Source organism: Aquila chrysaetos, chromosome 18 (assembly GCF_900496995.4).
Source record: "Aquila chrysaetos chrysaetos chromosome 18, bAquChr1.4, whole genome shotgun sequence".
Lineage (NCBI taxonomy): Eukaryota > Metazoa > Chordata > Aves > Accipitriformes > Accipitridae > Aquila > Aquila chrysaetos.
Window position 1 is genome coordinate 19,651,212 of NC_044021.1, and position 24,810 is coordinate 19,676,021.

Sequence of the window (24,810 nt, forward strand, 5' to 3'; positions counted from 1 at the left end):
CCTAGCGCGGGGCGGGGGGGGAACAGAGGAAGCGGACAAACACGAGGCCGAGTCCTTCGGGCACCCGGCCTGACGAGGAGCGTACCACTTTCCAGCAAACCCCCTTCTGCCGTTGCGCCAGGAAAGAACCAGGCTTCCTCTGCTCCCCCCCGCCGTGAGATGGTATCGCTCAGCGTCGAGGCAGGACGCGGTCTGCCCGGGCCGCTTCCAAGCGCCCCCCGAGGCGGGAAAGAGCTGACGCCCTGACCGCGGTGTCCGCAGTGCGGGCCGCGCTCCCGAGAGGTCTGCCGGCAGCAGCGTACGCACCGAGGGCACAGTAATTTTTTTTTTGTCTTAGCATAAACACCAGGGTTCCCCGCCCCTCGGTTCCCCCCGGGGCCGCCGCGGCGGTGTCGCGCCGCCCGGAGGCAGCGCGGGGAGCTGCCGTCCCCTCAGCGGCAGGCTCGCCTCAGCCCGGGCCCGCGTCCCTCCCGGGAGGGAGTCGTCCCTTCTCCTCAGCCAAAGCCCCAGCCCTGGTTTCGTAGCCGGGCAGCAGGTGTGAAAGCTGTCCTCGGGCGGTGGGGTTGCTTGCTCCAGCACGTCGTGCTGAAGTGTGGAAAAGGAGTCTCCGTCTTCCGTGAGGGTCTTCGTTTCCAAAGCACTTCCCTCCAAAAGCGCTTAGCTGCCGCCTCCCGCGGTCTCTGTCCCTTCAGCTGACTTCTGGCTCTGGCCCAGATCACAGGTACGTTGCTCTCAACGGGCTGCGGTAGATGAGGGCACCAACCCAAGTGAGGAATAAGGCACTGCCTTGCTGCTGAGCAGGTGCAGCTGGACGAAGTTATCTATCTGTCCTTCTGCTTACTGCCACCTGTGATTCCAGCTGTGGCTTCTGACCTCTGGCAACTTTCTAAACACTTTCTCTTTGCTAATAGGAAATGGGTTGAAATTGTTCAGAGAGAAAAGGTGTTAAACTGCTCTTTCCCTTGTGTACTTCTACAATTTGATTTTGTCATCAAAATGTTGCTTTCTTTTCTATCTCCCCTTTTTCGTCTTTCCCCCGTCACATTCATGTTCTCCCTGTGCAAAAACGCTGAACAAAGGCCCAGGAGTCCTACAGCAAGTTTAAACACAGTTCTCCAAATTAATTTTCAATATTTAATGTTCCTGTGTACTATTAAGCATCTCAACCAGACCACAAGTTCCGTATAACATAGATGTTAACATAGCTCCATACCAAATGAACTAGTAACATATACCATAAACATGGAGTGTTTCCCATTTTTGACACAGCAAATAGCACAGCTGAAAAAACCAGAAGTTTCTCCCTGTCAGACTAAACCAAATACATTCTTTTCCCATGTAACCCTAACTCATTTAAAAACTGAAGTAGTTTCCACAGAGTGAGTATCTCATATAGACAAGCTGAGGTGAATTGACAAAGTGCTTAGCAAATAACCCATACCATCTTAATTAAATGCAGTTATGTTAGGTGCTGGCACTCGTTATGTAGATATGGTTCTAATTACACTGGCATGTGTTTTGTAACATAGACCTGGGTGAAATCAATATGGGTAAATGGTTTGGGAAACATAGCAAGTTTTTCCATGATTAGGAAGGACAATGAAGAATGAAAGAAAGAAAGGAAGGCAGACAGACAAGTGTATAGAAGAAAACATGGTCTTAAACCAGCTATTAACTCCTAATAGAAAAACTAGCTTGGAAAACTGACAGTAAAGTAATGTAACAGAGCTTCTTCCTTTATAATATTTTACTTCTTCCTTGATCAGCTACAGTCTATTTAATTTTTTTTTTTTTAAATTGGATTTTCACCACAAACCCTTCAGGACCAGTGTCAAACAACCCTTCAGGACAAAACAGTGTCAGGCTTTTTTTTTTCTGTGTGTGTGTCTGTGTGGCCACAGGTTTTGCAAGCCAGATCAGATCTTAAGGTACAATTACAAGATCTCACAGGCTTCATATAATGCTGCCAGTCATATGTAAATTTTAGGGTCACCAGCAGCATTACACAGGCATAACCAGTTAGAATGCGCTATGCGATTATACTGGGTACTCACGGTGAACCTGAATCACTGACAGCAGAGAGGAGTAACAGGTAATAGAGACAATGTAACATTTCTTCATTCCCAAATTTTTCCATTTCTCATTCTCTTGCCTTAAAAAAAAACCCACCAAAGACCCACAAATTCTGCAAGCATTGAGGTTATTCTATTCTGTGATGCATATGATAAAGAGATATGATAAAGAGATGTTGTAACAGTGCTTGCCAGTGGTGGGGAACTCACAGTTTAGGCTTTTGGTGACAAAGGGTCTTGTTTCATTGCTGTGTCAGATTGCCACACATGTTATGGGAGTACTTATAATCTTCTGCAGCACCGATTTCTCCCTACTTTGCTTTCTCTTGTGAGCAGAGTCAGAAAGGGAGATAATCTTGGGTAGTTCATTGTAACATTTGATGAAAACAAGTGGTTGAATGCCTTGGCAGTTAAATATCCTCCTCTCTAGAAATGAGATTTAGGCAAAAGGAAATGTTTTGAACTAGATCAAAAGAGGGATATAAGCACCTAAAAGCTGATGTTGCAATAGTTAAGGTTTAAGGGGAATCTGGAATCCCATTTAAGCTCTTTAAGTATAGATAATGCTGAAAAGCCTGATCTGTCACTCTTGAGTGGGGAATCTTTTATACTCAGTAGGAAGTAGTGGAGCAGTGGTCTGTTGCTGTAAATCTAGCTGTTGTTCAGAGGCACAGAGATGTATCTTTGCTCATTTTTGATACGCATTCTAGCATCTTGTTTTCAAGGCAGGGTTTTAAAAAAATTTTTAAAACTAAGGAATTGCTGAAGCACTCATCTGGATGTATGAGACTGAAGTTTAATTCCTTCCTTTGCTTGGGGGAATGCGGATCACATCTCCTGCATCATGCTGAAGTGTTCTAATAATAGGAGCTCTTTTAAAGAGTCCTTGGATGAGAGTTATTGGACATATTGGCAACCTCTTGTCATTCCAAAGTGGTTAATTATTGTTGTGCCCAGCAGCATACATATATTCATGCTGTTTAGACATTTGTATCAAGTATGTATGTTCGTGTACAGAGTGAAATTAAATGCAAATGTTGGTTAAAAAGATTCATTACTGAAACATACAGACTGAGTCACCAAAGAGTGAGAACTTTACCCCTTGTTGGGGCAAGCAGCCAGGTACAGAACATGAAACTTGAGCCAAAACCCAAATGTATGCATTTACATAAGTATGAAGTAAAACACTATATATTTCAGTGTAGAAAAATGGCACAGCTGTCTCCCAAATTACATCAATTTAGCTTTTCACTCTGAAACTAATCTGACTCATCCTGCTGAGGATTTTGAAGGAGAGATTGGCTCTAAAAGCTGTCATGGTCGACTGAGAGTAATTTTCTTTCTAATAGATGGAACTTCATGTGTAATACAGACAGAAAACAGAATCCTAACGGTCACAGCTGATGAAAAGGCCATAGCAAACCAGCTGGAGGATAATGAACTTTTCCCCTTTTGTCTTAGGGTACATAGATTTTTAGTGTGGTTGCCTGTTTACCAGTACTGTCTGTTTTGGGAGTCATGTGTAAATACCTTTATTTGTCTTTTACCCTGACCTGATTTGAATGAAGAGTAACCAGAAAAGAGCTTTACTCAGGAGTGTGGCACTCGGAAGCCTTACCAGTTACCTAATTCCCTATCATGTTCTTTATTGTGCCCAGAGTGGAAATATGAGTGTGCCTCCATTGAAGCAGCACTGGAACTAGGGGTTTGGAGAAGAGTCGTCTTTGGTAGTCAGTGGTGATCAGGTAGAGTCCTTGGCATGCAGCAAGACTTAGAGAAGCAGAGTTAAGCTTAGAAGATCACCACTGAGTTTTGGGTGGGGGAGTAGGGAGTGTTCTCTGTTCTTCTACAAAAATTTGGCACCCAAAAAGATTTTTACGAATTATTTCAACTGCGAAGAGGGAGCAGGTTCTTGTTTTCTGGTAGTCAGAAGGTTCCTTGGGGAGTGTTATTTACGATTTTTACCTAATGACTGCTTCATATGTCAGGGGCCTGTTTATAGGCACTTTCTGAGGGCAGTAGCTACTTCTGGGAAATATTTTCACAGTAGTGGGCCCAGATGACCTCCAGCAGGGGAACTGAATCTGTCTTGTATGTTCTTGATAACTGCTCTGCTTGCTAGCTTATTGTGTAATTGAGTGAACATTGCCTCCGTTTGCCTGGAGGCAGCTGCTTCCTCATTTTAGAAGGAGCCCAGTTGAACAGCACATCAGGAGAGTGCACTAAGGGTGCATACTGAGTTGAGTCCCTGAAGGGTTTCAAATGGACAAATGTTTTATCTCTGGGAAAGAAATGTGATACACGAGTTTATGAACATGCATGTAGTGCAGTAACACTGAAGGAACTCATGCAGATCCAGATACACTGAGGACTCAGAAAAGAGTAAGAACAAGAATGGTTTGTCTGGATAATAACTATGGCACTGGAAGCCTTAGCAAGTGCCTAATTCCCTAGGCCATTGACAAGATTTCTGGTTTTCAAATGCAGACTTGAAATTAGTTACTCCTTTATGTTCAATAGCTCTCTTGAATACTACTTTTAAGTTCAATCAGGTATTTTTTTTTAATGTGCTTTTAATGGAGATATGCTTAGCAGTGTTCAAAAAACCAAAAAATCAAATTAATAATTGGTAACAAGTAGTTGTTTTTTCTTCTTCCTTGTTCATCCCAGTCAAACCTTCTCCTTTTACCAAGACGATAATTGCAAAATCAAATTAAGTTTTAAATGTTTTTACAGTGACTTTTAGAGAGTAGAATTTCCCAGTTCTTTGCCAAACAGGATACATGTCCTTTATAAATACTGTAGTGCAGCATTTTTTCATTAAGAGCTTGTGAGGGCCTGGACCTCAGCTGGTTTCTGCCATCTGGTGGATATATGGAGTCACTACCTCAATACTTCTAATTGCCATTAATTCTTAGTAAGCAATATTCTAAATAACTATGCAAGTATCACAGAATCACAGAATGGCTGAGGTTGGCAGGGACGTCTGGAGGTCATCTGCTCCAACCCCCCTGCTCAAGCAGGGCCACCTAGAGCCAGTTGCCCAGGACGATGTCCATGTGGCTTTTGAGTATCTTCAAGGATGGAGACTCCACCACCTCTCTGGGCAACCTGTGCCAGTTCTCAGTCACTCACAGTGTGAAAAAGTGTTTTCTGATGTTCAGAGGGAACCTCCTGTGTTTCATTTTGTGCCCGTTGCCTCTGGTCCTGTCACTGGGCACCATTGAGGAGAGCCTGGCTCTCTCCTCTTTGTACTCTCCCTTCTGGTATTTATACACATTAACAGATCTCCCCTGAGCCTTTTCTTCTCCAGGCTGAACAGTCCCAGCTCTCTCAGCCTCTCCTCCTGGGAGAGATGCTCCAGTCCCTTCATCATCTTTGTGGCCCTTCACTGGACTCTCTCCAGCACGTCCATGTCTCTCTTGTACTGGGGAGCCCAGAACTGGACACAGCACTCCAGGGGTGGCCTCACCAGTACTGAGCAGAGAGGAAGGATCACCTCCCTCGACCTGCTGGCAATCGTCCTCCTTACGCAGCCCAGGATACCATCAGCCTTCTTTGCCACAGGAGTACATCACTGGCTCATGTTCAACTTGGTGTCCACCAAGATCCCCAGGTCCTTTTCTGCCAAGCTGCTCTCCAGTTGGGCAGCCCTCAGCATATACACTGGTGTATGGGGTGTTTGTTACCCAGGTGAAGGACTTTGCAGTTCACCTTGTTGAACTTCATGAGGTACTTGTACAGAGTACTTCATGACTACTTTTACAGAGGTGCTATTTAAGAAAGTAGGAGATCCATTGAAGCTTTTCATAGGAAAATAGCTTTTTACATTTGGACACTTAGTAAAAAATCTTCTTCTCTTTGACATGTATTTTACTGGCTGATTGACAGCATCTATACTGGTGAATAGTTGACCCATGCAGGTTTATAAAAATGAACGATGCACATTTGTTCCATATCAATATATGCACCAAATGGACTGGTTTCTGTTTTGACAGTTGTACTGATTTAGATCATAAGCACAATTTTAGCACAGTGTAGAGCTGAAATCAAGGGGCCTATCTTGTGTGACAGCATGCAGTAAAAAGAAACGATCAATAGGACGTTAGGGATGTTCAGCATTTAGCAGTTCATTCCTTGCTGGAGTCAACCATTAAACACAGATCAAGCTTGCTGCCGAAGACTTGGTGGACACAACTGATCATGGTTGGGATGATTCATCAAATCATCATTCTGCAGCTTGTTGACTATTTCTATCTCAAGATATACTTGATTTTTCAGAAAATGAGTTTTTAACCTTTTAATTGTACACAAATTCATGCAGGGTAGAATCAGAACCTTGGATTAATTTTGTTTATTTAGCAGTCTTTTATATTTTTGAAGTTAAAGACAGGTTGCAGGGAAAGTACAGTCCAACCTTATGCATGACAAGTATTTTTTATGAGCACCAGAACTTTCAAAAGCTGGTTATAGATTTTTTGTCAAGTGGCTGACTAATAATACTAGATAAAAGCTCTCTGCATATTTAAAAAGTCTCTCTTTCATTTTTCTGGTGTCCAATAATGCATGGACTCATTAGCCTTTCCTCCAGTTGAAGCAATTACCTTGGGTCTGTCCATGCAAGGCCTTCTTCCTTACCTTTTAAACCTCTGCCCTCTGACAAAGTTCTCAGGTGTGTTCAGACTGTCAGGAATGCACTGTTACTGCATAAGACTTCTTCCTGCTAAGAAACCAGTCAAAAAAATGTACTTGGGTTTTGCATGTTGCAGGAACATGATTATTACGGAGAAGGTCTAGCCACAAGGGAGTTTGCTTTCAAATGTTTAAAAAAAGAATGAGTGGCCTTCACAGAGTTTGTTTCTGAGGGAGGAGTTACATCCCTAGGAGGAACTAAAAGAATTTGCCTGTGTAGTGATTCAGAGCTGTCTTGCTGCTTTCTGTTTATCATCAAGCATTTGGTACTTGTTTTGTATCATACCTCCAAAGGATTAAGTGGCTTCCTGTTGCTGCATAATGATTTGATCCCTATTTGATGCTGGATGAAAACAAGAGTCAGTATTTCAGGTCAGAATGCTCCAGAATGAGATTATTTTATGGAACAAATTATGATTACGATTTAAGGATTAAACAATCCTTCAACAATCCTTTTATCATGACAAGTATGCAATGCCCATTTTTCAGATATGAAGCACATCCAATTGAAATATGGAGTGGACCGCTTGTGGTTTGTTAACACAGGAGGGACACATCCAAAGCCATACAGGGAAACAATGGGAAAAGCTAAAAATAGAAGGCAAATGTTACAAAGTCGCACCAGGTCATGATCATTTCTCTAGACATAATATCTGGAAGATACAGGTGTACCTAGAAGTGAGAATCATGCAAAGCTCAATTCTCTGGCTGTCACCAAAGTTATATGCATGAAACTTCAGGTTTATCCGCTAGCATGCAGAATACCCGCTATTCACTGTCAGGTGGATTATGGCAGCAAAAGTGATAATGTTTAATGAAATGGGAGGAGGAGCTACTTTTTCTCAATCAAGCTTCTGAAACAGCATTTAAGAAGGAGAAAGCATATAGGACAAACACTGCAGTGGAGCAAGCTCTGAACAACTTTGTATTTAAACAAGTACATTTTCCTTTTTATTTCATAAGAAGTTTACTGTTGAAAAAATGGTATGTATTAAAGCAAACACATTATACACATAGATTAAACATCAGATAGCAAAACCTTACAGAATGAGCACTACTGGTTGTATTGTATAGGGTTTACAATCAAAGATACACTTAAAAACCCTCAAGAATTAATGTACTTTCAAGGTAAATTAGGCACAAAATTTAGCTTGTAACTAGCTCTGCAAGCATCTCACTGTGATTTCACTATTACAAAATATTACAAGTGATCAAAAACATAAGCTGACTTTTTAAATTTTTAAAATTTTATTCGTACTATGTGCTGAAATAGTACAAACGTATACAACACTCCACCTTTGTTAAAAAAGCATGTACAATAGGGACTATAAAGTAGAATCAAAGGGCTAAACAGGAAATTACCCCTTTATCTGGGCTCAGAATTAGTATGACATAAATCTATGGCTTTGCTTTGTGGACATATTTGAAATTGAGTAAGTCCTACAAATGTCGGGAAGAAATTTTTAATGAATATGAGCTACAATAGCAATATTTTAAAGGAACATTATTAGTAAGGAAACTAGCTGGTATCTGACATATATGCCTCCCTCAGTTTTCTGAATAGGATGCAAGAAACAATGGAAATTTTGAAGAATGAGAGATTGTCTCACAAAAAAAAAAAAAAAAAGAAAAAAATAAATCCAAGGAGCAAAAAACCTTCAAGTGATTTGCTGCAAGGTTTTAGCTTAGATGAGGCTTTAGCTTAGAAAGAATTACTAATTTGCAAGAAATGAGAGGGCAACAGCAAGTCTGTGGACCATAATAAAATCTTACCTCACAGAAAACATAGGGATCTTCTAAATATACACATTAGAAAAGTGTTTGATTAAAATACCAGATTTTTTGATCTTCCATTAGCAAAATGTATTGCTGAAATTTGTTCTTTTTTGCTTGTTTAAACAAACCCCATTGTGATTGCCACAGAATTACAAGGAACTGCATACTTTCTAGATGTACATTTTTACTGCATCATACAGGAATTGCTTAATAGGTAAAAATAAACATCTTAAAGTCTTAATGCTGTTTTTGATCAGCAGAACCATAAGAAGGAATGCACTGAAGCAAGATGATAACGAAGTGTATCATGCAGTATTTTGGCTTAATGTATACAGTATTTCAAACCAATGATGTGACTGGAGGGTAGGGGTTTTAATCTATTACATTCACATGAAATCATTTAGAATTAAAATTAAAATGTGAAGGCAAACTGTGTGGAAACGTGAAAAGTACTGGGATGCCTAACAAAAGGGTGCCAGATGTGTTATTGTTTCTAGCATGCAGAGCTAATGCTTGAAGGCCTATCACAGCAGTATGAACTACTGCTACTTCTAGTTCTTTACATTACTGCTTTGTTTATGCTGGCTGTGGTCTGGTCACAGTCAGCAAGTGCTGTATGGCATTAGGAAGTTAACCCACAATCTCTGCAGGTTCAGTGACCAACTTAGATCCATCCCATGCTGTCTTGAACTGTTCAGGAACCGGAAATTCTTTCTGGTAAGAAACAAAAGCAACAATGGTGGTTAAATAAACAGTGGATACCTCATGAAAACTGGTGGAATACTATTAGTGCTACATGACTGAGAAAGCATTGATAGCTCAGACATGCCAGGATTAGAAAGAAGCCTTCTTCATTACCCTAGGAAGCTATTTTACAATGCCACACAGGAAAAAGCCTTATTGCTACCCAGTTTCAAATAGCCTTGGTATGGTACTACTTTGCAATAATCCCTCTCACACCATTATTTGGAACAACTAAGTAAATAAGCCTCATGTCAGAAATGACTTTAGATTCCATCAGTGTCTGGGTTGGAAGACAGTAGAAAGGATTTAGATATGAGGATTTAGCGAGGAGTCTAATTTTAAGGACGAAAGCAATATTATAACATGGAAGAATAAAATTTTAAAAAAAACCCTATCATTTTAAGTGTGATACACTTCAAAAGACTCAGCATCCTTTGTGGGGTACACAAAACGAAGCAGGACATTAAAGACAGTCTCCTTCCATTCTGTGTATTCAGTGAAAGGTTAGGAGATGTTGTTGGGTCTTTCCCTGTTCCCAGTAGACAAAAAACAATGTGAAGAGAAGAGCTTTTTCATTCAGATCTCAAACAGGTGTTTTGATAGCCAGTAATTTCAGATTATATGGTGATTTGAGGTGAGACTGATCAAAAGGACCTTTTTTTTTTTTTTTTAAGAAATAGGGGAATATGGACCCACTGAAAATCATTTCCTTTTTAGTTATGTGAAGCTGGGCATCTAGCAGTCACTTTTGGAAATGTGGAGCATGAGAATTTGCTCGTTACATATTTCCTTTTATAAACCCTAAACACCTCTACCAAACAAAATTCCAGCCCAAAAGATTAAGAAGAACTTTAAGTTCTCTCTATGGCCATTCAGTGCATTTTCAACACCCCTCTGTTGAGAAGACTAGGAAACTATTATGATATGCTTTGCCTGCATGATCCCTTGCTAGTGTGTGAAATGACAGAGCATGACTTTACTAGAAATGATGGTAGGCATAATATGAAAATCTTACTAGAACAGAAAAGGAGCCAGGAAAATGCACCTTTTTAAGTGGCTTTTAAGGACATATGTTGAAAATACTAATAAGAACTACATATGCTACCCATGTATCAATAGGTTTAGAAAAAACAAGTATATTATACTGTATTATTTCATCTGCAGTAGTATTATATTTATCTTAGTTTCAGCATCATCATTTTCAGGCTTGAGTGCTCTTGTATAAAGTGAGTTTCTTTGGAGATTATGTTTAGATATCAAAAAAGAAAATTAAATGGACAGGAAATGAAGCCATTATCTATCAAAATGGAAAGAAATAACGTCATGTCTGATCTTTGAAATTACTTTGTGCCTCAGAAAATAAGGAGTTCTTCCTGCACTGATAGCTGAGATACCGGTACATAGAAATTAAATTGGTTTGGATCATTTTTTGGTGACATAATATGTGTGGTATGTTAGTTTCTTTCCTAGCAGTTTAAGTGCTATTAGCTACCAAGACTAGTGGGGAAGGGGGAGGAAAACTTTAAAAATATCTCACTCACATAATCACCATCTTGGGGGATGAGGATGTTCATCTCGGATGACTTGGCACTCACAATCTCACAATCTAATGATTCCTCACTGAGGTAGATGTGGCAGCCTTCTGTTTTGTTAATAGAAATGGTTGGCACTTTCCCCATCACCTGCAAAATAAAATCTACTTAATATCAAATCTTAAAATGCACACAAAGATACTGTTAATAAAATCCTCATTGCCTGCCAGGTCTAATTTTGGCCACCAACATCTGATCTGTGTGTCAGCTGCCTGCATGATGCTTATATTTGATTTGTTAGACTGAAAATTCTTGGTGGTGGTAACAAAGATCTCTACACAACACCCAACTTACAATATACAGCAAGCTTTTAATATACAGTCTGATGAAAGTGCTTTCCTGATTCTTTCTAATTCAGTGACACTTTTGTGCTGATATTTAGGCGGTGTTGACCTTGTTCATCAGTGAGAACTGGTTAAGAAATCAAACATGTCAACTCCAACACAGTAAGAGCAAATGAAAGATCCCAACATACAGTAATACTCAACAAGTGATTTGTAATACGTTCTGAAGACTTCAAAGCTCTTCCAGGTTTTACAGCGTACAATAGGAAAGGGGTTTTATCCCCTTCAGGCAAGCTACAGTTCTAAAAAAAGTACTGAGATCAATTTAATTAAATCTCTAAAGCTATTTCTTACGTCACTTTAAAAGCAAGCACAAGATTTACTTGAGGGGAGAAAGGGAAATCTCCTGTTTACAATTTTACAGATTAAAAGATTTCTTCATGGCTAACTGGCTGACTTGCTGGTTGTCAGTAAAAATTCCTCCTTCTCCTCCTGCCCTCTCTAGCAGGGACAGCAATATACTCTGGACAATGCATCAAAAGGGCAGAGGTTATTCCGAGCCATAAAACAGCAACAGCATATGATAGATATGTACTTGTTAATTAAAGACTGTCTCCCATCATTCAAGTTAAGAATATATTTTCAGCTTCAGTTCTTTAAATGTGACAGCAAACAAAGAACAAGCGGTCTGTCCTCTTGCATCCACCCTGATCCTGAAGTCTGATCTATGTAGTGGATCAATGCATCTTAAACTTTCTTTTCTTTAATCGGTTCTCATGCAATAGAGAACAAAAGGAGGCCGTGTTTAATAAATTTTGCAAACATCTGGCAAGAAAAAAAAATACCACTGAGGGAAAGGAGAGCCAAGCAATATGGCACTGAAGTAGCTATTTATAGGAAAATCTGTTGGATGAATTCACTGAAATTTGTTGCATTAACATATCATGTATTTGGAAATTATAAGCTCAGGTCTTCAAAATACTGAGAAAATTGAGGTGCTCAGCACTTGGCATACTGAAACCCTGTGGAAGCTGCCAGATTCAAGTGGCATATAGCATGTAGCCAGACTCTGCTGTCTTAAGTGGAACTCCACTCTGCTCCATGGCATAGAAGCCTTATGCAATATTCATAGAACCTGCTTAATCAAAAGAATTTTGATTCTTAGAAAAGATATTTCCCCTTTATTTAAGTATTAACAAGCTGTGGTTTCACTATTCATTACATATGAATTTTTCAGCTTTCATGAATAGTTCTAGAGGCAATGATAAAAATAGTCTAATTATTTTTAAAAAACACTCAAATAAATGCCTGGGACCTTTAACTAACTGCCTTTGCCATAAGAAGACACGTAGTGATCATGAATAAAACTGCTTGTCACTGTTCAGAAGATGATGCACAGCTGGTAGCAATGTCAGTCACTTGCATGAGATTCAAAATATAAAAAAACATCTTGCTATTATTCCCTGTAGTGGCTGTGACCAGTATTTCTGAAGCATGGAGCAGGACTGTCTGTATTTGTCATACAGCAGGCATAGCCTTTTAAGCAAAAGACATCACTTTGAAGACTGGCAGTTTGACATAATTTAATTAACATTTAATCTCTTTTTCACTTAATATATCCTAAAGTGCCTTCTTGAGACTAGGTTGTGTACGTTAGACACAACCCAGTATTAAAGCATGTATAGTTAGACCTCTTTGGAAAGGGATGAATGAAGTGCTGTAAATGTTAGGCAGACTGTTTATATTTTGACCAGGGCAAATGTCCCCAGTAGAGAGGCCAATATATGGATTTAAAATATGTATATTTTCTTTCCATAAAAACCACAAGAAATATGATCTCTGATGAAGCTTTGCTTACTGGTTATCAAAGACAAAACCAGTAGAGGCTCATAGCCCATTTGTAGGCAAGTGACTACATTACTTACTCATGTAATGTGTCACGTCACTGCCAGGGGAGATTTTTGAAATCCTGGCACTTACTTTCACTTTATGTCATTCAGTTGTCCTTTGACAGTCTGTTTGAACATTTCCATTGAGAGAATAAGAAAAAAAGAAATAACCATCTTCTGGCCTTAGAAATGAATTAGCTAACTGCCAGAATTTGTTCCATAAGCACTGCTGAACTTTCAAGTGCTAGGAGCTGTTTAGCATGAAAGCAAGAAAAGGCCAGAAGTAACAGTTCTCGCAGTGTATAGATCTCTCAGCTTCACTAGAACCAGAAGGGACTGGGCTAAGGGAGGTTTGTTCAGTGATGGTCAAGAGGCATTTTCTAAATACATCAGCAGAATTTTGTGCATATAAAGATACATTTGGATGCATTAATCTCTTACATTTGTTGTGCTCCTGTGAGTTTTTAAAATCTCTTGTAGCTACACGTTGGGCTTTTTTTCCCTGCTTGTTCTCTGTCTATATTTGTTTTTCAAATAGATATTTACCTGAATCTGAATATCCCTGGAATTGATCACTTCCACGATTCCCACAACGTTGTCAAACACAAGGCCAAACTTTTTACAGTTGTCTAAAATAAAAGCAATCATAAATAAGAAAGGTGAGATAAAAGCTAATATATGCACACCTGCTACATTAACTACAAAAATTCCCAGTCTTGCACTGCATAGCTGAGCAACTTTACTCATGTGATCAATCCATTAAAGTGAATGGAATGATTCAGATGCATTATTAATCACGTAAGTCCGTTTTTTCAAGATTGGCATTTAAAGACCAGCTGAGCTATCCACTCACCAATAGTAATTGAATTGATTTTTCCTTTTATCTGAAGTGTAGATTTGTTACACTTAAAAATGTAAGCCACTTGCTTGAGTTCAGTGTTGTTAATGACCAGGTCATTCTTATCCTCTTGATATTCCTATTTCAAAAGAAAGTTTATTTAATTGGTTGTCTTTAACTAGCTAACAGTCAGACAGAGTTTAGTACAATTTATTCTCGAGTCATTGCATCTTCAGTTACAACAGAGCAATATCCTTCCTGTGGCTTAAAAATCTAATCTGCTTGGTGATCGGATATTTCACCTAATTCACCCTTAGATGACACTTGTATATTTTAGAGCTGCAGAACTGAAGAACTTAGCATAGACCATGACAAAAACCATTAATTTTGTAGCAAAGACATTATGCTCACAACAATTTAAAAATGCACTCACAAAACTGTTGCTTGGCTCCAATCCAATTTAGACCGGCACCTTGAAGAACAGAGCAAGTTTTTGTTCCCCCAAATGTTACATAATGTTCTATACAGTGGGTTATGAACAAGTGCAGGCATTACCATATACAATAAGGAGTAATAAGTGAAAAAATTTCATTTCATTATGAAGTGTGAAAGGACATTTACACTTCGTGGATGTCCAGGGAAGACTAGGGATTCACAAGGAAAGTTCCAGGTAGTACAACCCTAAAGCAACATAACAGTGGCAAATGGTGACTGCACCTTTTGCGAACTCAACCCCACAGTAATGACTGTGTATATAACCTTCTGCATGACTAAACTGCATATTGTTTCCTCCCTCTTTTAACCAACAGTCACGTGAATTTTCACTCATGGATTCTTTGGTATATGCCTACATAAATTAACTCCCAAACTTTAAACAAATCTATCTTTTCCATCTGTAGATTGAACAAAAGGGAAACACTTCTCTACTTTTAAGCATGGCAGACAGGCTTGCATAGAATGGGTGATGAAAAATAAATGTATAATTCCATTGGTTAACAAAGCTGGAGAAAGTGCTCTGTGATAATACTGTTATCTCTCACTTGCATGAATGGCCTGCAAGAAGGTATTTTAATTGGAGTTCTCCACTGGACTTGTTTCTGGGGGATTGTCTGATTTTGCAAGGTATTTATATGCTGGTTCTGACATTCTCTAGTTCAGATGAATTAGCATATGATTCTCAGAGACAAATTCATTAACTTTAGATGCTACCAAATAGCAAAAGCTAAAACTGTGGCAAGGCAGAGCAATGCAAGACTCAGCCCATTTTAGTTGCAACTTTGATTTGTTGCACCTTGATCATGGACAGCCTTTTGCAAGACCTTTCAGTGCTCAACCTGGTTTGCAATGTGCAGGGTGCAATTCAGAGGTATGACTGGAACTCACCACTCTCCACTTCTTTCCCTCTAGCTCCAAGACAGGGGCATGGCTCTGCTGCGGGGAATTCTTGGGAGAGGTGGGACTTGGAGTATGGCTTTTTGTCGGAGAACGAACAGATGGACATTGGGCACGTAGGCTGGGGTTCTTGTGAGTCTTCTGGTCATCTGAGACATGTCGAAGCCCTAAAAAAAAAGAAAAAAAGGTGTTAATGAAAGAGAGTCTGTTTTCCAGTCCTAAGCGTGTTCGTATTTAAGCAGGAAAGGTTCATTTGTAATTGTGTTAAATTATTCTGTGAATTTACATTTTTTATTTCCTCAAGGTTTGCCTGGGTAACAACCTAAAGTGTAACTGCCTACATATTTTTAGCAGTTCATATAAAACCTCTTTTACTGTGGATGGGCTATCTTAATATGTTTAACAGGAACTGCCGCAACGTCTTCTAGTCCCCCTCTGTCTGTAGTGAGCTCTGAGAGCTTGTTATATCATATTTTTCTATCCATAAAAATGAGATTTTTTTCTCATTTATGACAATATTTGACCTATCCCTGCAGCATTAAAGGCAGATATATTGATCACATGTATTTAAACTCACAGCCATCCACTTTAATTACAACTGTCCAGTATGAATAAAAAAAAAGCTTCATTATTGTACTCCACACTGATCTGTGAGCCATACCTTTCCATCTAACTTGCAACACATTTTGACACAGGTTGGTACACTGAATGTGAATCAGAAAGGGGGATAAATTTTTATTGCAATTGCAACTTAAGAGGTTCACCAGCTACTAGGGATTGAAAATGTCCAGCTTGGCTGCCTTAAAATTAAAAGGATACCTCTAAATAAATGGTGTGAATTTCAGGTATGCTGAACATATTTGGATGCTGTAGCTTCTAAAGGAGGTTTTGGTATGCAGTCTCATCCATCAGACCCACTGCAAGCCTCAGAAGGATCTGAGTTGCTTAAATGTAACTTAAAAATGCAGTGGAAGTTAGGTTAATACATATAGCAGCTCTTGATGTAGCTTGACTCATGGACCAAAATTTGATTTCTTTTCTCCTGACCTTTGGTAATTGCTTCTCCCTGGTTAAGCTGTGCAAATAGGGCTGAGCGAGATGCAGTTCCTTCATCCTTTACGGTTTCTGTATCAAATATGGGGGGAGGTCCAGGTGGTGGCGGTGGCGGTGGCGGTGGTGGGGAGAGGCATGACCCGCTTGTTAGAACAGATCGCATAGACATGGATGATGCAACAGGACCCTGTTTGAGATAGATGGAAATTATTTTACGTACAGTGTTTCAAGGAACATTGTATTATGATAACTCTTATTTATTAACTTCCTTGAATGCTGTGAGTTTGAGTGACTCTAGGCAGCCACAGGCTCAGAATAATTTCTGGCACCATAATCGAATGTAATACTATGAATCTTTCCTTGCACCAAAGCAGGCAAGGCTGGAAAGACTGACAGTCCACACCACTACCTTCCTGCAGAACTACGCCACCTAAAATATTTCTCTCAAATGCTTGTCAAGACTGATGTTAAAAATCTTTAATAGTAAAGATTCCGTAATTTATTCCAGTGTTTACTTACATAAACGGGAAAATGTCTCCCTTCTTTTTTCAGATACCAAGTTCAGTTAGCTATAGCTTGGTGTGCATTCAGAAACATACAGAAAATGTTTTGATCTAACACAAATAACTGGGAGGGTCATGAACTGTCAGTTACACTTATGCAACATGCTAAATTGTATGCAAGATGTAAAATGCTATTCTTCAGGCTGTTCAAGTCATCTGCAAAGATTCAAATACAGCAGAATGTAAAACTATGGTGATTCAAGTCTCTTATTTCTGAAATTCGGTATTGGAGTTTTTAGTTCAGTTTCTCAAATTCTTTTTTTCAGTTGCAGGAGATCACACCACACAAGTTATGAGTGAGGGGGGCCTTGGTAAAGTAAGTAATCCAATCTTTCTTTCAGTCTGCATAATCAAAAGTATGTGTTTTGGTCTGAATTATAATGCTTATATAGAATATTATCAAACAGACAGAAATCTGATTAAAATGTTATGCATCCTAATAATAGATGTTAATCTAAGAAATCGAGAGTCACTTTTTCTGTCTTGCCACTGAGTGTCACTCTGATCCCACCTCTCTGCAGCAGAGCAGAGACTGTTTTAAAAAAACCGTTGTGAAAAATTAGATTGGTTCTGATGAATTTAGCTAGCTATACAGACATTGTGCATTGCACCAGTACATAGTTATTAGGTGGGCAGATACAACGCGAAAATGACAGGGACTTACAGAGTCACAGTTCCTCTAATGGGCTACCTTTGTTAAGAGACAGAGGTTAAAAGTGCATCCCTGGTAATCAATACTGGAAATAGATATTGCTTAGCTGGACTAAGAGGATATTTTTAACCATTTATGATGCCACTCCTTTCTGCTTTCCACTAAACTGAAACAGCAAAGTATCCATCTGGTTCATGCATCTCACATGAGTGAAAACTGTGGCTATTTCTTAAAAAGTAAGCTTGTTCTGGCCTGTAATCCCAAACCAATAATGGGAAAGGGGCTGAGGTGCACACGCTTTTTTTTTTCACTCTTCAGACATCCTTTCTTTTAAAAAGAAGCCTGGCACATTTGAGTAAGTAACTGCATTCAAACCTCTTAGTGATTATGACCCTAATTAGAGTAGCATGGAAAGGGAATAATACTAGTTAACCTCTTAATGTACACCCTCTATTGGCACATGCATCTTCAGCATATAAGTACTGTTGCATTTGAAGGAGCTGTTTATGGAATATGTTAGTGATGAATACATAGCAAGATTCTTTGTCACATTGGTGACATTAAAACTGCATTGCACAAAAAAGGCTGTTGAATCCCTGGTACTTGGGAGAGTAATGAAACTGATGTAGTGGTACAGTTTGACTGTTTCTGAAAGGGTCCAAGATCTCTTTAAGCAATGAGCTCTCTTCTATGCTATTAAATCTTTTTGATTTGATCAAATGTAAACAAATGAGAAGAATCCCCTTTTGGAATTGATTACTATTTATTGTCAAGATATACCGGAACTGATGGGGACTGCTTTTAGAGACATTTCATGGTTGCATGGATACATTTAACTCTGAGCGTTTCTGCTTACATACTTAGTAGTTACAGGTTATTGTGTTAGGCTGGGGGCAACTTTTTCACTGGGCCCTCAATTTACAGTGCCTGTCTTCCTGCCTCTGCTAATGCCAGTAATGTTACCTGCAGCAGAGTCAGCACAACTGTGAATTATTATAATAAAAAAAAAGAATCTAAGTGGATTTAGTGGCACAATCAGTTGCTGCTGCCTGAGGTGCAATAGAGATCTTCCCTGTCTGTTGCCTGCAACCATAGCAACTGAATCCACTATGTCCTGGTTATCCAGAATTATGAACGTTGCATTTACAGGGCTTTTTAAAATACTCAGATACCCAGGAACGGCACTCACCATTCACAGCACAGTGTGAGCATGCAGTTATGAATTATGTATGCTTTATGGGAGGAGATTAATAGTAGTGGTTAATAACTTGTAGTCTGAAATAAAAATCTGATTTCCCAAATTCTAGATTAACATCTGATTTCCCAAATGTACCTTACTGCTTCCACCTGTATAAATACAGTGCTGTGATTTTCCAGAAACTTGTGTGTGTAAGACTCACATGTTCATTTGGAATTAACACCAATTAAATTCTGCAAAGGGTGCAAAGATGCATTAGAGAAAAAAAGATGTAGAAGTTATCTGGGTATTCTGCATACAACTTAGAGTGGTGAGTCACTCTGCCAGTCTCTTTGCTTAAAGTGTCAAACTAAAGGCCATCACAGATCACGCAGGAGACTTGGAGGTCAAGTGATGCTGCTGAGTAGTGCATCAAACGCAGTTTCCCAAATGGCAACAAAAGTATGGGAATGTCTATGTAACTGAGATGGAAGCAAAACTTAGAGGGATTTATCTGTGGAAGTGGATGATCTCTCTCCCAGAACTCTGAAAAAACTATCATGTTGTTAAAGTACAGACAAAAAGGAAGGATTTTAAATACATCAATCAAGTTTGGACATTGTTTTGTATGACTGCAGAATGTCTTATTTACTTTTCAAGAAAGAGCAGAGGTATGAAAGGATCTAGGAGCATCTTTCCCTTCTAGAGCAGTACTGATGAAAAGACAAGTCTAGTCAAAAATCTCAATCCTTGACCTGAGGAGTGAAGACATTATAGTCCTTTGAGTGGGTTTCAAGAGTAGGAAAAAAAAATTATCCCTTGCACTCATGCTGCCCATCTGCCTCTTCTTTTTTTTACAAGCCTGGTCCCTCCACCAAAGTCAGTGGCTATTTCCACTCAGCTCAAAAGATTATGAGTTAGATCTAATCAAAAACACAGGAGCAGTCACAAGGTCTTGGAAGACACCTGGGGGTTCAGTCACCCTTCCCACTTCTCCTCTTAATTTTGTGCAGTCACAGAAATAAGAGATGGACTGAACCTTTGTTGTTAACTTTTCTCCTGCATGACAAATTCTTGTCTAGTTTATGACTTGAGTTACAGCTATACAAGCTAACAGATATTGTATCATGATGTTTTCAATTATGTCTGAACATCTATGGCCATTCTGAAAACTGCAAACAATTACAATCATAAATTAGGCCAGGCAAAATTGAAGGAAAAATCAAAGGAAAAAAGGTCGCTGAAGTACAGGGATGGACTAACTGCTCCACTGTAGATCTAACGTCTTACAGCATGGACACATCCAGTAGGGCAATCCCCCACTGAAATAGAACAGCATGGAAAAGACAGACAAGTCTCACTAATGAGGAGGCGTACAGAGACTTGCTGTAAAGAGGGGTTCAGTGTCACTCTGGCTTTTGTCTTCTTTTCTTTGCCATTTTGATTTACCTGACTGAAATCAAACAAACATTCAAGTGAGGTGAAATTCTTTGTGGGAAGAGTGGCTCGGGGAAACTCTAACAAGGGGACAGGAAGCACAAAAGTGAACTGGAAATGCAGAAAACACATTGCACTTCTTGCATTCCCTGCATGCCAGGAAGATGGGACCTGTGCTGCACTCAAACATGCTGACGTAAAGGCCGGTTTTAAAACCAGCCTAGTGAAGTGGTTCCAGGAACTTTCTTTTTTGATTAGTTTTGACCTCTATTAATACATAGACCTCCAAGTTACCAACCTAAGTCACTGGGAATTGGTTTGCTTTCCTTAGTCACCCTTCTAAGACCACTTAGACCCTCAGGCTCTAGAATATTTCTGAACCAGACTCTTAAACTGTTCTGGTATCTGGCAATACTTGTGTATAGTCCTATCCAGTTTCAACTAAAGTGCCCTTCACAAAGTCCATTCATTTCTGTTCTGTATAGGGTGGTGTTTGTGAGAGCCGCTGGGAATAAAATAGCATGTTATATGCCCGCAAAAGTTCATCTATCCTAAAGTAGCAGGTGCTTACCAGCTTTGCTATTTGCAAACAACTCTTCAGATTAACTTCAAGCAGATGTTAACAACAGTGTGTCTTTACACAAAGAGTATTAAGAGCCATTTGGACTAGCAAAAGCAGTTATTTGCAAGCCGCCTTTCTTCCTCTTTTATTTCAGCTGTTTTCCTCGGTAACAGCTGCTGTTCTCAGTGCTGTGGTGTCTACAGACATCACGTCAAGTTATGCTGATAGCCGACTGTTCCCATTAACATGTTGGTGTGGTCATTTTTCCATCCTTTGCAAATACACCGCTTCTAAGAATTATCGGGGGAGTAGATAGCTTCAGTCTTTGTGAAAATGTAACACAAAAAAAAGCCATTAACTTTTAACCTGCTAGCTTTGTATCATAGTGAACTTGATGTGCTTTAAACATTGCTCCTGGAGCTTTCTGAAATGGGGGGAAATGTAATTCTCTGAGTAAAGAACAGGAGATGCAGGCCCACGGCCATGTAGTAACAGCTCTGTAGGGGATGGAACATTCCAGAAATTTCCTCCCAGGGAAAAAAATTGTCTTCAACCTCCAACTAAACCATGCTCTGAATGGGGTGACGGGAACGGGTCAGGGTTTGCTCCTTGCTGGATAGCCCAGAGCCATCTGCAGAGATGCCCAAGGGCCTCCCACTGACTGTGGCTTAGTAGCTTCCTGTAGTGACAGTGTCTGAAGCTGCTCATGGAGCTGGGTCTGATAAATGCTTATTATCACTGTGCAAGGGTTTGCAGGATTGCAGTACAGCCTCCAAGTAAGTTGTATTTCTACCTTTATGTTGTACGACTCGCAGAAGGGTGAGGTACTCCTCTTTTTCTCCTTGCTGGCTACCTAGCTGGCTCACTGGAAGAAAGAAATGACTGTTTATGTTGAGGCAGCTGGCTGGTTAAAATTCATCTATGTTGGATCTCATTTAATTCCCTTGAAATTACAGTTGAGATGAGTGAAGCTGGGCCTTGTTACAGCACATTTCTCCTAAAGGCTTCCCCTAGAGCACAGGGCAACAGCCAGTCTTGTTAGAGAAATAACACAAGTGCTCTGAATGCCATACTGTCAGTAATTTTGGGTGGCCATATGCAGCTTCACATGTCTTTAGGTCTAAACCCAGCTACTGAGAGACAGTAAGAATTTCTTTTTATGTCTTATCACAGATGTTACTATTTCCTGAGCCATTCTTGCTGAACAATTCCCTGGGTTAGCCTTCCATGTCACTGTTACTATATTTGTAGTATTGTAGCAGCAAGGAGCTCTAGTCAGAGGCTCGTATCTCTGGGGATACAAGGGGCTTATGTGCCAGGCCCTGTACAAACACCCACGGTGTTTCTCTGTGTTTATGCAGCTTTTAGGCTGACACAGTGCAGCACAGAAACCAGGGGGAACACAGTTCTTGTGGTGGGAACCTGCTGTGGAGCATTTGAATGAATACACATTTCTTGTAGCTGCAATGGTCATTTTTACTCTGGGCAAACAGATTATAAATATCTATATAATGCATATAAATTATATATGCATGTGTATAATATATAGTACCTATTTTATTAGTCATTGCTATTCAGAGGTAAGTATCTATTTGCAGCTGAGGCAACAGGTGGCTTAGATAGGGGCATAAAATCCCTTAATTTATTGAAAAGCCTTCTTTTCATGGCAGCAGATAAACAGGAATCCTAATGGAGACTATATTCTTCTCAGAAAAAGAAGATATCCTTGTTTTCTCCCCCTCCCCCTTTATAGTAATCCTGGTTTCACACCTAAAATGATTACAGCATTCTGTATTGTTTTTTCCACACATATGCACAGCCAAAGACAAGAATCATAAAGCTCAAAATATCATATATCAACCTCTGGGAACAGGTGGACTGTGACTCAGGGGCACAGAGCTCTTGTTAAGGTGTTTTTTGTGTAAAAGTAGCTTAGCACAACAGTTCTATTACCTACCGTATTTAAGCCACCTGTCTGCAAGGGGTTATGCTGCCCTGAGATCCACAATTTACTAGATGAAACAGCTGACTTACAGAGCCTGTAATCTTTGTGAGTTAAAACACAAAACAGCAAAACCCAGACCAGCCTCTTTTCCTGTTACCAGCTCTCCACAGAACTATTTATCTGTTGAGTTTGCAAACTTTGAAGCCCCTTTTAATACACTTCTGCCATTTATCACCTGTTCAGGATTTAAAATGGGGCTTACATCTTCACAGTTACGCAACCAGAAATGTTTTAAACAGCCCAGGTCATCTAAATCATGAGAACTGTATGCTAATGTGTTTGTCAACAAGTAACGTGCTCCCACAAGCACATTAAACCATCTTTTACTTATATATAAATATTCAGTTAAAAAGAAGACCAATCCCTTTAGCAATATAGTAAAGTTTTAATAGATGTGCCTTTTCCTTTTCTCTCCATTTTACATACTTTCAATTTTCTTTTTCCTTTCTCTTTTCTCCTGGGACTAGGTTGCATTATGTTAGAGGTCAGGTTGTGTTTGACAGCTGTTGTCAAACAAGCCTCTCCCAGGTTCTCCTGTAACCTGTCTGAATGGTGTTTGGTCACTGATGTTAAAAGGACACCGTTGATATCCAGTAAAGACAAATATTGTTAGCTATTGTTGGAATAAGGCAGTAAAACTACTTTCTTTCAAAGGGACTTGGATGCAATTGAGGCAGTGTCCACAAAAGAGGCAACTACTATAGAGTTGCCAGGATGGCCAGTTTCTAAATTGACACTATACCAAAACCTGAACATTGCCTGTTCTCTAAGAAAGAGGCAGTTGAGATTAAAGGATGCAAATTTTTCAACAAAAAAGTATATGGAAATAGGGAAAGGAAAGGGAAGAGAAAGGAATGGAAGGAGACAGAAAAGGAGAGGAAAGGCTATGACTGAAAAAAATTGAGCACTCTGAAAATGTCTACATCTAATCCAAGATACAGGCATTTAAATCAGTATATCTATGCTGCCCTTACTTCTATCTGAATGAGGCCTCTGGGATTGCAGTTGTGGCTGTGGCTGGAATTTGGCACTACAGTTTTGACCTTTAGCTTTAGTGAAGTGGCTCAGACGATGGCTTCTTGATAAGCAGGTCAAACTAAACACAGCATAGAAGAGATACTGGAAGGACAATAGGAGGCTTTTGCCTGCAGAAGTTGGTCTTTTGCAGCTTGTTCACCTCAATATGTAGAGAGACGATACATTACAGGAAAATGTTTAGATAGTACAGGAGAGAGGCGGGGCCATTTTAGCAGAAAATGTCTGGAGGTGATTATTTTACACAAGAATGAAATGGCCAAAGTCTGTACTGAGATTAGTGTCACTGCACTCAATCAGGCTAATGAAGGAATTACGATAGTTCTTCTCAGTGTGGAGCCTGTGCAGAATTTCAACTTTTTAAAGAGTGTTTTTACAGTACTATCTAATGAGTTATAAATGTTTTTTAAAATGATATTTCAGGAAAAAAAGACTTGAAGATACTGTACTGGCTTAAATGGGAACAGGATATAAATAAATCTCAACTGCTTGTAAAGATACAGACTTCCTCCTAAAAATTTGTTTTGATTGGTAAAGGGGGGGAACATTCATCACTTGAGTGAAATTCTGTATTAGAAACTAAACGCTGTAATGAAGTTCACTGCTAGTTTGTAAATATTTCCTGTTTGTAAATAATCCTGCTGGCAAAATTTGTCCTAAATGACTACTAAATATACTAAATGTATACAAAGAACAAACACTTAACTGCAAATCCACCTGCAGCTAAGAGAAATATTCAAGACAATTATCCTTGAACAAGATTTGTTTCTTAACACTTATTCGATGTACAGGAAACTACAGCAATCTCTCATTATTACTGGTTGTTTTCTTGCTGCAAAGTTAACCTGCAGAAATAGGAGCAGAAGTTTCACTTTCCCCAGCTTACTCATGCACTCCCTGTAGCAAACAAACTTTTATTAGGCATTCTTGTGAGCTTATATTACAGTTGCTCATGTCTTTGCACCACCAAAAAAAAGTAGAGAGGGAAGAAAGAGCCATGCTTCAATAGAATCCCTTCTTTAGGTGAAAAAAAAAGAAAAAAAAGGG

At 39.5% G+C, this 24,810-nt stretch overlaps 1 protein-coding gene across 2 annotated transcripts in view; it reads right to left on the reverse strand.

Annotated features, from left to right (window-relative positions):
* Nucleotides 1-7,690: 7,690 nt before the first annotated feature.
* Nucleotides 7,691-24,810, reverse strand: part of CAP2 (cyclase associated actin cytoskeleton regulatory protein 2) — a 68,214-nt gene continuing 51,094 nt past the window's right edge. For both annotated transcript variants that reach the window (XM_030041689.2, XM_030041690.2), the window contains 6 exons: nucleotides 16,327-16,519; nucleotides 15,271-15,446; nucleotides 13,903-14,026; nucleotides 13,596-13,678; nucleotides 10,826-10,966; nucleotides 7,691-9,254 (listed from right to left, as the gene is read on the reverse strand). In XM_030041689.2, the coding sequence (XP_029897549.1) occupies nucleotides 9,171-9,254; nucleotides 10,826-10,966; nucleotides 13,596-13,678; nucleotides 13,903-14,026; nucleotides 15,271-15,446; nucleotides 16,327-16,519 (801 nt within the window). In that variant the 3' untranslated portion in view covers nucleotides 7,691-9,170. The remainder of the gene's footprint in view (nucleotides 9,255-10,825; nucleotides 10,967-13,595; nucleotides 13,679-13,902; nucleotides 14,027-15,270; nucleotides 15,447-16,326; nucleotides 16,520-24,810) is intronic.